The sequence below is a fragment of the Pogona vitticeps genome, chromosome 1 (assembly GCF_051106095.1).
Source record: "Pogona vitticeps strain Pit_001003342236 chromosome 1, PviZW2.1, whole genome shotgun sequence".
Classification (NCBI taxonomy): domain Eukaryota; kingdom Metazoa; phylum Chordata; class Lepidosauria; order Squamata; family Agamidae; genus Pogona; species Pogona vitticeps.
Window position 1 is genome coordinate 219,867,891 of NC_135783.1, and position 16,581 is coordinate 219,884,471.

At 40.3% G+C, this 16,581-nt stretch overlaps 1 protein-coding gene across 15 annotated transcripts in view; it reads left to right on the plus strand.

Moving 5' to 3' along the window:
• The window catches only part of QTMAN (queuosine-tRNA mannosyltransferase), a 383,269-nt gene that overhangs the window by 238,610 nt on the left and 128,078 nt on the right, over positions 1 to 16,581 (plus strand). For all 15 annotated transcript variants that reach the window (XR_012082012.2, XR_012082011.2, XR_012082018.2 and 12 more), the window contains one exon: positions 8,447 to 8,556. Coding sequence is in view for 12 of the 15 variants with exons in the window: in XM_078376897.1 (XP_078233023.1) it covers positions 8,447 to 8,556 (110 nt within the window). In the remaining 3 variants the exon portion in view is untranslated. The remainder of the gene's footprint in view (positions 1 to 8,446; positions 8,557 to 16,581) is intronic.

Here is a 16,581-nt window from a genome sequence, read left to right on the forward strand (position 1 = left end):
GAAACTTCTATACCCACATCTGACAAATCTTTTTTCAGTTCCTCAGCAGTCACACGGGGACTTTTCACCACTCTACGCTTTAGGTAGCGCACAGCAGTCGAAGTCAGCATCTTCTTTCTTCCACGACCAGGTAGCATTTCAACAGTGCCCTTTGCCTTGAATTTGTGAATGATGCTTCCTATGGTGTCTCTTGGTATGTTTAACTTCTTTGCAATCTTCTTACAGCCATTGCCCTTCCTGTGAAGACAAATCACCTCTTCTCTTGTCTTCCTGGACCATTCTCTTGACTTCACCATGTTTGTAACCACACCAGTAAATGTCTAGAAGGAGCTGAGTATCACAGTCATTTTAAAGCTGCCTAATTGGTGCTTATTATGCTTGATTGGTGCTCGGTGACATCCACAGGTGTTTTCAATACCTGATCGAAAACACCTGAATGAACCTCTCTTCTTCAGAGTGGTAGTCTTTAAGGGGTTGAATAATTGTGGCAATGAAGAAACCACAAAAGAAACATTTACTACTGTATTACATAAACAATTGATGTTATTTTAGTTGCATTTGGTTCTTTAAAACGTCCTTGTAGGATTTCATTCTGAATACAATTCCAAATGTACACTATAGTCCCTAAACCCCTTTACAGCATTGGGGGTTGAATAATTTTGAACACAACTGTACATGCACTATATCTCTTTTAGAAATCAGTGGTCCACTTTTTATAACTGAGAAACTGTATGGACAGAGAAATGTAAAGTAACCCAAGATAAGTTTCTGAATCTCGGGTTGTGTTCTTAAAACAGAAAGAAGCAGGATTAGCCTTATCATTAGGTACAGTGACCCTCAGGCAACAGATGCAGGGGGTGAGGGCTGAGGTTGTTGGAGGTCAGAGCAGTATGGGCTTTGTGACCTGCCCTGGGTCCGCTAAGCCAGCTTCCTGCCCTCGGGAGGATGCAGTGTCACCATCAATGTGCAAATAAGACTCAGTTGCCAGTCTGATTACCTTCTGTAGCTACAGTATGTCCCAGACATCAGCATTTCCTGGTCCACTTGGAAAAACGATAATAACAAAGAAAGAGTATGTCTGAGTATATGTACAGTGCTTTCCCCTCACCACTGGGCAAAGCCTGCTCAGCATCTCTCAATACACATATAAAGTCTCCCACAAAGGTTTAAATCCCAACATTATCTTTTCATTTTAAAAATGAGTGTCGGCTCTCAGCTTCCATGAGTAGGGTGGCTTACCGTGTTCCTCTTAATGCATGCAGATACATATATTTAGATAATGAGTGAACAGGGCTAAGGTAATAATAAAAATATTCAACTTGGATTTAACCAAATCAGCATTCTGTGACCAAAGACTACAATATGTTGGCATCACCATGTTTGTGTTGAAAGTAGGGATACCTGGTCGAGATATGTAGAGTGTCTATTCCAGACTTCCCCGTTGAGTAGTCATAGATACATCTGGTGGACAGGGGGTAGTAGTGGGTGAATGGGCATTCTTTGAAATAAACTGCCTCTTTAAAGGGGGCCGTTCCAGCTGAACTAGGAGAGCTGGAGGAATGGTATTATTCCCCTATCTTTTTGTCAAGGCTTCTCCCGTAATAAAGTCATCTGGCTTGAGATAGTCACTTTAAAATAGTTTTGGGCAACTGTGTTCCTCCAAATGGACTGTATTGCAACTCCCATTAGGTCTCACCATTGGTTCTGCTTGTCTAGTCAAACACCATTGGAGGAGGGCAAAGTTGCTTAACCTTGCTTTAAAAAACTGTCATACATCGCCCCAGTTTCCGGGAGCATTCCATTCTGGTAATTTTTCTCTTTTAAGTTCTCAAATTTGTCATTCGTATGTCTTGACAGCTCCATAACCTAGATGTTTGTCCTTGTGCCTTTTTATGGCTGTTCTGCTTTGGCCATTGACGATCTCTGCCGTGGATCAGAAACATCAATAGTGGGTTTTCTCTCCTTGATTAATAGGCTGTTGGGACCTTCATAATACGATTTTAACAACACCTGTCTTCTGAACATATCAGAACCATTTTCTGCCCCTTGCTACATCAGGAGGCCATGGACTGGTACAACCAGTTTTTACTCTTTTTATTCCTCTTAGTCACCATGCAAAATAATATGCACAATTATTGCAATGCACTATGGTTGTATAGAGAAATTAGCACAAACAAGTTGTCTTTTGGAGTGCATTTGCTGTAGGCTTTCTCATATGCAGCACTGTAAGAACGTGCACTTCCTTGCTTGACCCATATTAAAGGTTTTTCGGAATGAGGTCAACTGCCATGTGCTAAAGCATTGACACCATCTGAAAAAGCCAGTCTGTCATAGCGTTTTTTTTTTATAATGTTCACATAAAAAGTGATCTTGTAAGTTGGTTTTCCACCTGTGTCGGTTCCTAGCACCTGGCCTGCCAATAACACTGAATGAATTAGCATCCTCTTTCCAACAGTGGCCAAACAGATGCCTCTGGGAAGGCCACGAGCAGAAAATGAGGATGGTAGCCCTCTCTTTATTGTGTCACAGCAATTGGTGTGCAGAGGCATATTGCCTCTGATTCTGGGGATAGTATACAGTAGTCGTGACTAGAAGCCATGATTCTCGTTTGCTGTCATCACTATGAACTTGTCAGACTCCATTTGAACATCATGCCTCTCTTTACTAAATTCTCTACTTTTGTTGATTTAGACAGAACTTAATAAAACATTTCAATGAGGAATTTTCAAGACTTAAAAATTCCTTATCTTCAGAACTACTTTTTTTTCTTGGTCAGTCTCTAAGCTTATGTAAACTGTCTGCAAAAAACTATTGACTTTTTCCCTTTGGAGAGCAACGCACATGCATATGCACATATATACACACATAGCAAGCACATTTATGATTTGTTTAAAAAACACCAGTCCAGTGCTTCTATTTCTTTGAAGTCCATGCTATAAAGCAAAACCCACCACTATTTTATAGAAGTAATTTGTGTTAAAGTTCTAGTTTCATTGAACCATTTATTTTGTACAATTTTTATATTTCTTGCAAAAAAATTCTTGTTCCCATTCCTTTTCTTTTTCTTGAGAAGGCGCCTTCTCATGGAGCAAGGAGAATAATTTTATTGATCCTTCTCACCAGTGATGATGAGATAATCAAGAAGTTACATTCCTACTCTTCATCATGGCTGTGCCAGAGCTGTTCCGTACACTTAGAAAAACTTTACTTGAACCGTAGGCTGTACTAAAAGAACACATGTAGCATTTCGATGTTAGAATATAATAAATAAATAAATAAATTTGTTTTTAGAAGACTAGCATTCCAGGGAAATTTTACTAGTATAGTGTCCTTTTCAGTTGCATAATGTACATACACACAAACACATTGAGAGAGAGAGAGAGAGAGAGAGAGAGAGAGAATAATTATCTCATCCTCATTAGTGAGGAGAAGGATCAGAAAAATCATTATCCTGACTTTTTACATGTACATAAAGCCCAGATGGGCAATATCTATGAATAAACCTGTGTATAGTTTGTACTGTATTGATTATGACCTAGATTGAATCAGCAGAGTTTACATATACTGTATATTGACCCATTGATTCAGTGGGTCTACTCTAGTTGGGACAAGCAACTGGATTTATGCCAACTGGAATTCTTTTCCTATCTCAAATGCTAACTTCCTTAGTACTTACTGTTAGGACCACATACTTGGATCATAGCACTTGGCTATGTAATCTACTTACTGTTCACCAGCTATTTTTACAAAGATGGCTACCAAATATTTCTACAGATTACAGTATATTAAAAAAAACACTTTATACTTAGCTATAGACTAATCAGCAGGATTGCCTCTTTACTATCTTTACTTCTTTTGGCCCAAATCTTGTTGCTCACTGATAAAGCATAAGACTCCACGAGCACAGTAACGTGGAATCTCCTGTTTCTGCACTTGGTGCTGGCATGCCAGCAGAAACACCCAGGTGACCCTTGCACAGGGAGTCCCTGTCTAGTTCCTTGCATAAAGGTTTCGGAAGTCAAATTGCTTGTGGTACACCTACTTCAAGAGTGGTTTTGCTCAAGAAGAACTGAGTAAAAGAAATCAACGAACTGCCTTGAGTGAAATGTAAACTGTTTTAATACCTATGTTGATGAGCAGTACTTCATGGAATATTATGTCCTTGTCAGCTGAGGAACCATACCTGAAAGAGAGGTTGCATTGGGTTCAGTGCTACCTATTTGCAAAGCAACATTAAACCTTTCTCCTCTCCCCATTTTCAGTTCTCTCTACCACTGAAATATGAGAAAGCTCCTTTGTTAAACGTTTTAAGAAGATTATGATTGACCTTTTTAATATTGCTTTTAGCTCAGCTTATTTATAACCCTTTCAACATACACAATACCTTTAGAGATCTGCACATGTGCCAGTTACATATGAAATTATTTTGTATCATGATGCATCCTAAGAGACTTCATTTAGTGAAAATGGGGTGAGGGAATGTTTCTTCCCCATGATTACTAAATGCAGCAATCCTCCATGTACTTACTTAGGCATAAATCTGTTAAATGCATGGGGCTTGCTTCCACATAAATGTAGTTAGGGCTGAACCGTACGTTTCTTAGCTGCATGTGTAGTTCATTGTGTATAGGTTTGTCTTCTAAAGCATCCATTCTCCACTTTTTTGGGCCACATCCATATGCACAATATGGAAGAAATATAGGAGGAATCAAGATTGTTTAAGTCTCATAAAGAACCTTATAAGGTAGTGTGTGAAGAATTGGGGGGCAGCGGTCCATATGACCCCTGTTGAGAATGACTGTAAGAATCCTTATAGTAAAAAAAACCCACATTTTTTTTAAAAAAATCAGAATATCTTTATTTGAAATATTTTACCCCACTTTTCTGCTAAAATAAAGACCCAACGTGACTTACATCATTAAAATCACAATATTAAAAGCTAAAAGCAGTAAATTATTTAAATATTGTAAAATAATGAAATAAACATTATGTTCAAAATGTTAGGTAAAAGCATTCCTGTGTTAGGTAAACAGATTCAAAAGCAACAGAAAACTAAACCATCCTGTTTGAAAACCCCTCTTAGACAGCCAGTCAATAAAGGAAAACTTGCCTCAAGAGAAAAGGCTTTCGCCTGCTTGCAAAATACTGTATTCTTGTTGGCTTCTCAGCGGACATGCCACAACTCTTCCTCAGCCTGCAAAGAGGATTTGTATTCGTAGGTGGCCTCTTGCTCTTTCTCATTCTAGTCCTTGGGTTGAGAACAATACGAAATCTTTTGCCTCCCTAGCTGGCAAAAAATTATTTTGCAGTTCTGTGTCACATGTGGGGATAAAACAGAAGAGGATTGTCATGCCGGTAAAAACTCCTATCAAACCTTGGAAGATGTAAACCCCTGGAAGTTCTCCTGTGTATCTCTTTGGTAGAAATGTGATTCTTCTAAGTTTTGCAAGATATGATGATATGAAAGCCGGGTGAAGTAATATTTCATTAGGAGATCTTTGTTTGACATCATCACCAAAAATATTGACTGAATTAAGAATCAGTACATGCAGAGTTGCATATGCCATTTAGTGTGATATTTTTAGTGATACAATAATTAATAATTTCTGATCATGTGATAGACCTGCAAAACCATAGATTCACCATAATTAGTCTGTGGGGGTAAAGCACAGGTTTTCCTGCCAGTCTGTCATTTTTCTCTAACTGGAGAGTAAAGTCAGTAGAAGCTCCTAAAGGAAAATACCTGAAGAACATCAGGCTCACTTTTTTGGAAAGAACAGTGATTTAAAACAGAGGATGTAAATCACATATGACTTCAAAGCCGCCTAGAGTGGTCGAAATGACTAGATAGGCGGGGTATAAATACAATTAACAACAACAACAACAACAACAACAACAACAACAACAACAACAACAACAACAACAACAACAATAATAATAATAATAATAATAATAATAATAATAATAATAATAATAATAATAATAATAATAATAATAATAATAATAATAATAATAAATGGGAAACATAGTCCATTCTATTAGTAATGTAAGTAGCCAAATCAGGGGAAATTTGTTTTCAGTGTGTTTTAAGTTTTCCTTTCTTTCTTTTTCTTGAGACTAATGTAATGTAGTGGATAGAGTGCCAGACTGGGGTTCAGGAGACTTGAGTTCTAATCCCATCTCAGACATGGGAATTCACTGGGGGTAGTGGTGGCACTAATAAAACCAATCCTCAAATCTCACACACCTTGAAAATCGTATTAGGTTTGCTATCAACTGGATGTTACATAACGCCAGCGTTTTCTTCTTCTTCTTCTTCCAGATGGTACTTTCCAACACAATTGGCTTACTGTTGTTGTGCTACACCACAGAAACAGAGACAGGAGATAGGAGATAACTGCTGGATAACTCTGTGGTTTAGGTCTTTGGCTGCAGAGCCAGAGGTTCGGAGTTCTCTTCCGCATGGTGCCTCCTTTAGAGGGGATGGACTCAGTGATCTTTAGGGTCCCTTCCAGCTCTGCCATTCTATGATGATGATGATGATGAGTAACTGGAAGGAGAAGGAAATGCTGGAGAAAAAAAGTACAGATTAGCACAGCAGTTCTTTTTTGGATCACACCAGTCAGTCTTACTTTCCCGGTCTCCCATCTGCCATTTGGGAGAACTTTTTAATCACCTTTAAAGTAGTGAAGAATGTTTTGGTTAGATTGGGGGGGGGGTTAGAAGGTTTTGGGTTATCTCCTCTTTCTTGAAACCCTAGAGGGCTGCTGCCAATGCTGGACTAGAGGGACCAAAATCTGACTGATTATAAACGCATTTTCCTTCTTTTCTTTTGATAATATATTTGAAAAGTTATGCCCCTAACTTCTGTGTTCGAATTAGCATTCGAGTTTGTTATGGAAGTACTGTTGAATACTGCTACTCAACAGTACTTGGTCAGTGCAGTTGGTACTATAGCCTTCTGTTGATAACATGGGTGAAAATGCTTAGAATGACATTTTGAAAATCCCAATCATGGAATATGCTGCCACTCCAGGTTGGGTGGGAACCATGGCTTCCATTTGGGGGCAGAAGCATGAGCAGGACAGAATGGGCCACTATGCAATGATGCCTGCAACAATACATGGCACGTCAGTACAGTGCACACTGCTCCATGTTGTGCCAACTTCCTATAAGACCTAGAGACCTCCAAAAGACCAAAGGAGTGGGGCTCTCATTGGCTGTGCCACATGCTAGCTACTGTACCTTAGAGTTGTCAGTGAGAGTAACTGTGGTTTCTCACCATGGACGCGGCTAAAGTTGACTGTAGTACATTTTAGTTTCGGCCAAAACATTCCATATCTCAAGGTATGACACTCTGCTGATACCTTCGCTGGAGCAAAGTCTAATACAGCGTGCCTCGCTTAACGGCGATAATCCGTTCCAGGAAAATTGCTGTTAAGCGAAAACATCGTAAAGCGAAAATAAAAAGCCCATTGAAACGCCTAGAAAACCGTTCAATGTGTTCCAGTGGGCTAAAAACTCACCATCCAGCGAAGATCCGCCATATGGTGGCCATTTTTGGTTTCTGTATAGCGAGGAATCCGTCCCTAAACACAGCAGGGAGCCATTTTAGTTACCGTCCCTAAACACAGCAGCGGCCATTTTGAAACCGCCAATCAGCTGTTAAAAAAACATCGTTTTGCGAAGAATTGGTTCCCGAAGCAAGGAACCGATCATCGCAAAGCCAAAAAAACCCTATTTAAACCATCATTTTGTGACTGCAAAAATGTCATCGTGAAGCAGATTTGTCATAATGCGGGGTAATCATAAAGCGGGGCACCACTGTATGAGTGCGTACTGGATAGCAGCTGGAACAAAATTTAACGACAACGACAACGACAACGACGACGACAACAACAACAACAACAACAACAACAACAACAACAACAACAACAACAACAACAACAACAACAACAACAACAACAACAACAACAACAACAACAACAACGGTATGCCATCAAGTCAGTCCTGACATGGCATCCATTTCAAGGTTTTCTAGGTAGTGCATAATTAGAAGTGTTTTACCATTCCCTTTTTCTGGTGGCATCCTGAGAATGTGCAGCTTCCCCAAGGCCACACAGGCTGGTTCTTCTGGGATGAAAAGTGGGAAATTGAACTGCCGATTGAACAACGCAGTCAGATATCTAACTCTCTAAGCTATCCAGCCGGCTTTTCTTTAAACAAGGGGGGGACGGGACACAAAAAGTGTTTAAAACAAAATATTAATTTATTTCAAAATCAAATATTAGTTTATTTTCAAATATGTCTCAGTGATTTCAGTGAATGTTATTTCTGGTCTTTTGTAATAAACATGGTGTTCTAAGGTAGTATAATGATCTAATTCAAATGAGTTCCTTTGTAAACTAACATTCTAAAGTCAAGGTGCATTTTGTTTTACTTCAAGGGAACATGATAAGGATCCTGAAAGCTTCTTTCGAGTACTGTTGAAAATGAAAGAGATGGGGCTCAGTTTTCATGTGTCTGTTCTTGGCGAGACCTTCACAGATGTACCAGGTATTGTTTTGTTTTGGTTTTTTTGTTTTGAATTTCCTTGCATTTACAGATGTTTCAAAATGAAACACAATAAAATTTATAATCAATTTTCTGTATGTGGACTGAGCAAGCGATAGTCATGAAAGGTCAAATGAAGCAGTAATAGGTAGGAGAATCTGCAATTATATGATGGTTTAGAGTGTCAGGCTGAAGTTATGTGCTTCGGAGGAGTTCAGTTCAGTTCATTGAGGCTGATTTTGAGTGAAGATGCATAGGATATTACTAAACTGAGTTCTTTGCCTGTTGAAGGTAAATACCTGTTGACCTGTAGTCATGGTAGGTCATCATCTGTTGCTGGTGCATGCACATCTTCTGTCTATGCCATTCTGCTCACTTCTCCTAGCATACTGTGGTGCTCGTCATGATAGAACATTTGTTTTCCCTATTATACCTGGCTGCTCGCTGATGGGATCAGACACAACACCACATCCAATTTAGATGATGTTACAGATAAGATGTGAAGTTTTATCCATGGTAAAGATCATTGCCTTTTGATATTTTATTAAATAAAATTTCTTAATAATAACATTGAATGCATGTGATCATGCCAAGCAGAAGAACAGAGGCCCGGAAGTCCTAAATAATGAGAAATAAATAGAAATTTGTTGTTGTTTAGTCGTTTAGTTGTGTCCAACTCTTCGTGACCCCATGGACCAGAGCAGGCCAGGCCCTCCTGTCTTCCACTGCCTCCCGGAGTTGGGTCAATAGATAAATAGAAATAGTAAGTCCTAAATCAATGGTTCCCAACCTTGGGTCTCCAGATGTTCTTGGACTACAACTCCCAGAAATCCTGGCCAGCACAGATAGTGGTGATGGCTTCTGGGAGTTTTGGTCCAAGAATATCTGGAGACCCAAGGTTGGGATCCAGTACCCTAAACATCAACAATCCTTAAATCTCTCAGATGAGGAGACCGGGTGGTGGTGGTGGTAGTGAGACAATAGGATAGGCAAATTTTTGGCTTCTCCAGTGATTCCAGGCAGTTCCTCCGACAATCCATGCCATATTGTTTTTCTTTTTATCACAACAAACCAGCTTACAATCTCTGTCTCAACACTCAGCATTCCTATCCAATGACTAATGCTCAGGGTTGAGAAAACCAGTTGCTAAACTCAATTAGATTTACATTTATGTAGATTCCAGTGATTTAATGGGTCTTCTTTAATTGGTACTAACATTTAGATTAGGCTTAAAATGTCATTTTATTCAGGAGAAGAAATGTATGGATTTATAGGAAAGTTATCTAGGGATGCAAAAGCCTTCATTGCTAGGCTCCTAGCAGGGGTGTAAATTTTGTGTTGTTGTCCATCTAAGCTGACTCCAGAGCTAGAACAAGACAAACAATACTTCTCATTTCCCACAAGAATTCTGCAGTTTCTACACACTGTCTGTTATTCTAATGCTTTTTCTTTCTAAAAATTGAGGTGCATACACAACCAGCGCAGAAGGACTTTCTGGCTGTTTAAAAAACACACCAACAACCCAACCAATGCTTCTGAATCTTAAAAATCCACTCAGCAGGACAGCCATGGTGGGAGTTTTGAGTAATTTGCTCAAGATATGCAATTTGCATAAAAAGTGTTAAATTAATATTATTTCTTTTTCCAATGCCTTGTCCTTACCTGCAAAAGTGAAAAAAGGAAGTATACATATCCCTAGCATATGTTCATCAAGCTACTTGATCTGATCGAGAATAAGAGTTACTTTAAAGCAATAGTTCTCAAACTGGGGTCCCCAGATGTTCTTGGACTGCAACTCCCAGAAATCCTGGCCAGCATAGCAAGTGGTGGAGGCTTCTGGGAATTGCAGTCTAAAAACATCTGGGGGCCCCAGTTTGAGAACCACTGCTTTAATACTTTGAGGGAAAGTAGTTGTGTGTGACAGCTACAATTAGGTCTCAGCTAGAAGTGATTTGCTTCTATATTCAGCAACTTTTCTCTAAAATGTGTGTAAACAGAAGTCAGAAAAAGATTGTCCCTCAGTTCAACTGAGAACCTCACCACATGTACCATATTTTTCCATGTATAAGACTATACTTTCATCTAAAATCTTTAGACTAAAAATTGAGGGTCGTCTTATACATGGAAGTAAGCTGAGGGATCAAAGTGATCCTGCAGCGCTTTTATCCCTTTCCCCCTACACTTGCTAAACCCCACTTAGATTTCTTAATTTTGGATTAGAAAACTGGGGGGCATCTTATACATGGGGGTGTCTTATACACGGAAAAATATGATATTTCATACTTCGGTGGCTGTACCAGACTGCAAAAAACTATTGTCATCTTAAATAGCCATTGAAACTCAGGACATCTGTCTGAATTCTGCCATGGCAACTGTTTAATGGCATTGTAAACATGTTCACGTAGTAGAGATATTACAGGACGTTGATCTGTTGCTCCTAATGATCAGAATGAGTAGCATTGTGGGAATAGTTTGCATCGATGAAAGGTAGTTTATTCTGGAGTACCCAAAAACTAGGTTCAAGACTGGATATGTAAAGCTTTGGCTCAACAACTAAAAGATCAATATTTTACTGAAAGTCTATTCCAACGCTTATATCATGAGTAATCGTCTGTTATATTTACAATACCATTAAATTAGTTCAGTTTAATGTTCTAACTGTTTGTTTATTGTATCAAGGGACTTATGATATATTAATCTGCTTTGCGAAAAATACATTTATGTAGTAGTGACGGTTCTCTAGGTACTCATAAGGTCCGATACTATACCCACAGCTTTGATGGGAAGATTCTTACAGATTTTGGCAGATACTAATGGCTTAAACCAGCCACAGTTACATGTTGGTATGTGTATTTAGTGGCACCAGAGTGACATTAGGATGCAAATCCAAATTCATGGTAAGGTGAGGCCAAGTTATAGGAATGGAGAACATCTGCATTTTAAATACATCTACCTTACACTCATGTTCCCAATTCTAAGGAATTCTGTATGTAGAACCCTGCTTCCATATGCAGATAAGTTGCACATTATGCCATAAAGCATAATTACAAATGTATTGGAGAGGATGGAGATAGATGGGAGTGGGTAGCTGAGACTGTAGATCCTTTTGGACTTCACTTCCCACAACACCATTGGAAGGTCACAAGCTTTGTATTCTTGGGACAAAATGCACACTCTGCATGTAAAGAGTCCCATATTCAATCCCAAGCATATCTAGATAGAGCCATGAAATATTTCTGCTTCAAAAGCTGAAGTCAGTGCAAACAAAGGGTGGACAATGTCTGCCTTTCCAGATACAGTGGTGCCTCGCTTAACGTTTGCTTCGTTTAACGTTTTTTTCGCTTAACGTTTATTTTTTCAGAGGCAGATTGTGCTTCGTATAACGTTTTTCCCTATGGGCGATTTTCGCATAGCGTTTTTGGGACCATGCTTCGCTTAACGTTTTTGGTTTTAGGTCCCCTGCTTCGCTTAACGTTTTTTTTGTTTTCAATTTAAAAAGTGTCTTAGAAGGGTCCAAAACGGTTCTAAATGCTTGGATTCATTAGAGGACCCCTTAAATCATGTGCAAACCTGATTTGGCTTTGATCTGACGTTTCGTTAATTTTTTGTGAATTTTTGTTTTTTGGCCCATAGGAACCAATGGACCTGTCAAAATCTGACAGCTCCATGCTTTCCTATGGGGGAGAAAACAATTTACAAAAAATTAACGAAAGTTCAGATCAAAGCCAAATCAGGTTTGCACACAACTTAGGGGGTCCTCTAACGAACCCAAGAATTTAGAACAGTTGCTGAGTCTTCATTAATTTTTTGTGAATTTTTTCTTCCCCCATAGGAAATAATGGAGCTGTCAGATTTTGACAGCTGTCAAAAGTTGGGGGAAAAAAATTCACCATTAATTAACGAAAAGTCAGATCAAAGCCAAATTAACTTTTGCATCCGTTTTAGAGGGTGCAGAAGCTAATCCAAGCATTTAAAACCATTTTTGACCCTTTTATGACACACTTAATTTTGCAAAAATTGACTTTGCAAAGCCATTGAAACCTATTGAGTCAGCTACAATACATTCCAATGGAGGATACATTGTATCGTTTAACGATGTTTCCTATGGGTTTTTTCGCTTAAGGACGGCAATCCGTGCCTATTGGAACAGATTAACCGGTTTCCAATGCATCTCTATGGGAAATGGTGTTTCGCATAAAGTTTTTTTCGCATAAGGTTTTCTTTTTTGGAACCAATTAAAAACGTTATGCGAGGCACCACTGTATTCGGATTTCAACTCCCAGGAGCCTCAAGCAAAAAGGTCAGTGACAAGGGATTATGAGAGTTCTAGCTCAATGAGTCTAGGGCAGCATCTCAGCCATTTATTATATGTAGGGATGTGAAGCTGTCTCACCACTGGCAAGATCATAGGTGAGACCGGCTGCATTGGTATGGAAAGACAGTATCCCAAAAATCATGTGCTCTCTTCATGAGATCTCAAGCAACCGTTTTCAGATGGTTTCCACAGTTTATGCAAACTATGTTTGTATATTTTTTTAAAATCCTTTTTCCTTTTTAAAACTAATTTACACATTCAACAAGCATGAAAGGGTGGACTTTTTGATCACGAAACACGAACTACTAGTTCATATAATTATTGCATTTTCCACTTTTGCACACTTTACAAATGTATGCAACAATCTGTCTCATGAATGCACAAAATCTCTCTGAGACTGAATTCTTAAGAGTTTCATTTTGTAGACATGAAATTGCATGTTTACTAGGCGAGGATGAGCTAAATCAGGATTTACATCTCTGTTCATGCTTGTATAAAACCATACACACTTGTCAATTGCCTATTGTTCTTGTTTAGTCATTAAATTGTGTCTGACTCTTCATGACCCCATGGAACAGAGTACGCCCAGGCCCTCCTGTCTTCCACTGCCTCCCGGAGTTTGGTCAAATTCATGTTGGTAGCTTCGATGACACTGTCCAACCATCTCGTCCTCTGTCGTCCCCTTTTCCTCTTGCCGTCATACTTTCCTAACATCAAGGTCTTTTCCAAGGAGTCTTCTCTTCTCATGAGATGGCCAAAGTATTGGAGCCTCAGATTCAGGATCTGTCCCTCCAGTGAGCACTCAGGGTTGACTTCCTTCAGAACGGATAGGTTTGTTCTCCTTGCAGTTCAGGGAACTCTCAAGAATCTCCTCCAGCACCACAATTCAAAAGCATCAGTTCTTCGGCAGTCACCCTTGTTTATGTCACTTCCATACATCGCTACTGGAAAAAACATAGCTTTGACTATGCAGACCTTTGTCAGCAAGGTCTCTGCTTTTTAAGATGTTATCTAGGTTTATCAATGCTTTCCTTCCAAGAAGCAGGCTTCTTTTAATTTTGTGGCTGCTCTCACCATCTGCTGTGATCATGAAGCCGAAGAAAGTAAAATCTGTCACTACCTCCTATCTTCCCCTTCTATTTGCCAGGAGGTGATGGGACCAGTGGCCATGATCTTAGTGTTTTTTGTTGTTTTGTTTTGTTTTTTGATGCTGAGCTTCAGACCGTTTTTGGCGCTCTCCTCTTTCACCCTCATTAAAATGTTCTTTAATTCCTCCTCACTTTCTGCCATCAGAGTGGTACCATCTGCATATCTCAGGTTATGGATATTTCTTTCAGCAATCTTAATTCCGTTTTGGGATTCATCCAGTCCTGCCTTCCGCATGATGTATTCTACATACAGTGGTGCCTCGCTTAACGGGTGCCCCGTTTAACAATGAATCCGCATAGCGATGAAGATTTTGCGATCGCTTTTGCAATTGCATTGCGATGTTCCCTATAGGGAAAAATTGCTTTGCGATGATGGCTACCCCATCCTCGCAAATGCCCCATTTTTGCACAGCTTGCGATGAGGGGGGGAAGCGATCGTCCCAGAAACGGGCTGGGAGCCATCTTCTCTGCTCCGGCCCCTCCCCGCCTTACAGCTGATCCGCGCTGCTCTTAGAAGCTTCCCCAGGTTTGCCCAGCAGGTAAACAGGCAGTGGAAATGCACTGGGGAAGCCTCTGAAAGCGGCGCTTTGCTGGGGTGGTGGTGGGTGGTGGTGTGGTAGGGGCAGGCCCACCACCCCCTGCCCCCCGCAGGGGGTGGTGGGCAGGAGGCTTCTGAAAGCAGCACAAGGGGGGCTCTGGGGGGGTGGGGGGCGGGCCTGCCCCTACCACACTCCCACCCACCCCACCCCGGCAAAGTGCCGCTTTCAGAAGCCTGGGGCCTTTTCAGCAGTGAAAATGCACCTCTGAAAGCCCCGCTTTGCCGCGGGGGTGCGCGAGGGGGGGCGAGGGGGCGGTCCTGCCCCTACCACACCCCTACCTACCCCCACCCTGGCAAAGCGCCACTTTCAGAGGCTTCTCCAGTGCATTTCCACTGCCTGTTTACCTGCTGGGCAAGCCTGGGGAAGCTTCTAAGAGCAGCGCGAATCAGCTGTAAGGCGGGGGGGCTGGAGTGGAGAAGATGGCAAAATGGCCTCCCGCTGTGTTTTGGCCTGGATTCCTCGCTTACTGGGCAGCGAAAATGGCGGCCGCATGGAGGATTTTCACATAAAGGTGAGTTTTTTGCCCATAGGAATGCATTAAATGGGTTTTAATGCATTCCTATAGGCTTTTTTATTTTGCATAGTGACGAATCCATATAGCGACGATTTTGGCTGCACAGATTATCGTTGCTATGCGGGGCACCACTGTATAAGTTAAATAAGCAGGGAAACAATATACAGTCTTGTCATACTCCTTTCCCAATTTTGAACCAATCAGTTGTTCCATATCCAGTTCTAACTGTTGCTTCCATAGTTCTTCAAGCATTCTGTCCACCAAATCTAGTTCCTTAAATCTGTTCTTCAGTTCATAAGAGATTTGGTTTAGAATATACCTTTCTAGCCCAGTAGTTTTTCCTACTTTCTTCAGTTCAAGCTTGAGTTTTGCTATAAGAAGCTGATGATCAGAGCCACAGTCAGCTCTAGGTCTTGATTTGCTGACTGTATAGAACTTCGCCATCTTTGGCTGCAGAGAACATAATCAATCTGATTTCGATATCGCCCATCTGATGATGTCCATGTGTAGAGTCACCTCTTGTGTTGTTGGAAAAGAGTGTTTGTGAAGATCAGCTTGTTCTCTTGACAAAACTCTCTTAGCCTTTGCTCTGCTTTGTTTTGAACTCCAAGGCCAAACTTGCCTGTTGTTCTTTTTATCTCTTAACTCCCTACTTTAGCATTCCAGACCCCTATAATAACAAGAACATCTTTCTTTGGTGTCAGTTCTAGAAGGTGCTGTAAGTATTCATAGAATTGGTCAATTTCAGCTCTTTGGCATCAGGGTTTGGTGCATAAACTTGGATTACTGTGATGTTGAAAGGTCTGCCTTGGATCCGTATTGAAATCATTCTATCATTTTTGAGATTGTATCCCATTACAGCTTTTCCCACTCTTTTGTTGACTGTGAGGGCTACTCCATTTCTTCTATGGGATTCTTGCCCACAATAGTAGATATGGTAATCGTCTGAATTGAATTCGCCCATTCCCGTCCATTTTAGTTCACTGACGTCCAGGATGTCAATGTTTATTCTTGCCATCTTACCTATAGCATTTCTAAATGCTTAAATAATTGGAGGTCAGATGGCTGAACCTTGTTTTACAAGTGAAGTGGTGTGCTTTTTTAGAATATATCTTTAGCATTAGTGACGGCATTATTTTGGCACTATTTCACATGTTCCCTCATTGCAGATTATTTTTCATGTAACCACCTTGTTTTCTGATGAGACTGGAGGTAGATTCAGGAAAGCAAAATGACCACACTGTGGTCATATAACAGTAAGAGAAGCAGGTTATGTATAGAATAATTAAGCTCAAAATTACATCCCCCCAAGATAATCAGATTTTTGTAAATGTGGCTGTTGGCTATATAGTTCTTACCTGTTTGGCTGAAAGGTCCAAATGTACCCTTTTTGAGATGTCAACTGACACTCTGAACTTACTTTGGATTTCTGCAGAAATACCTGCATCCACC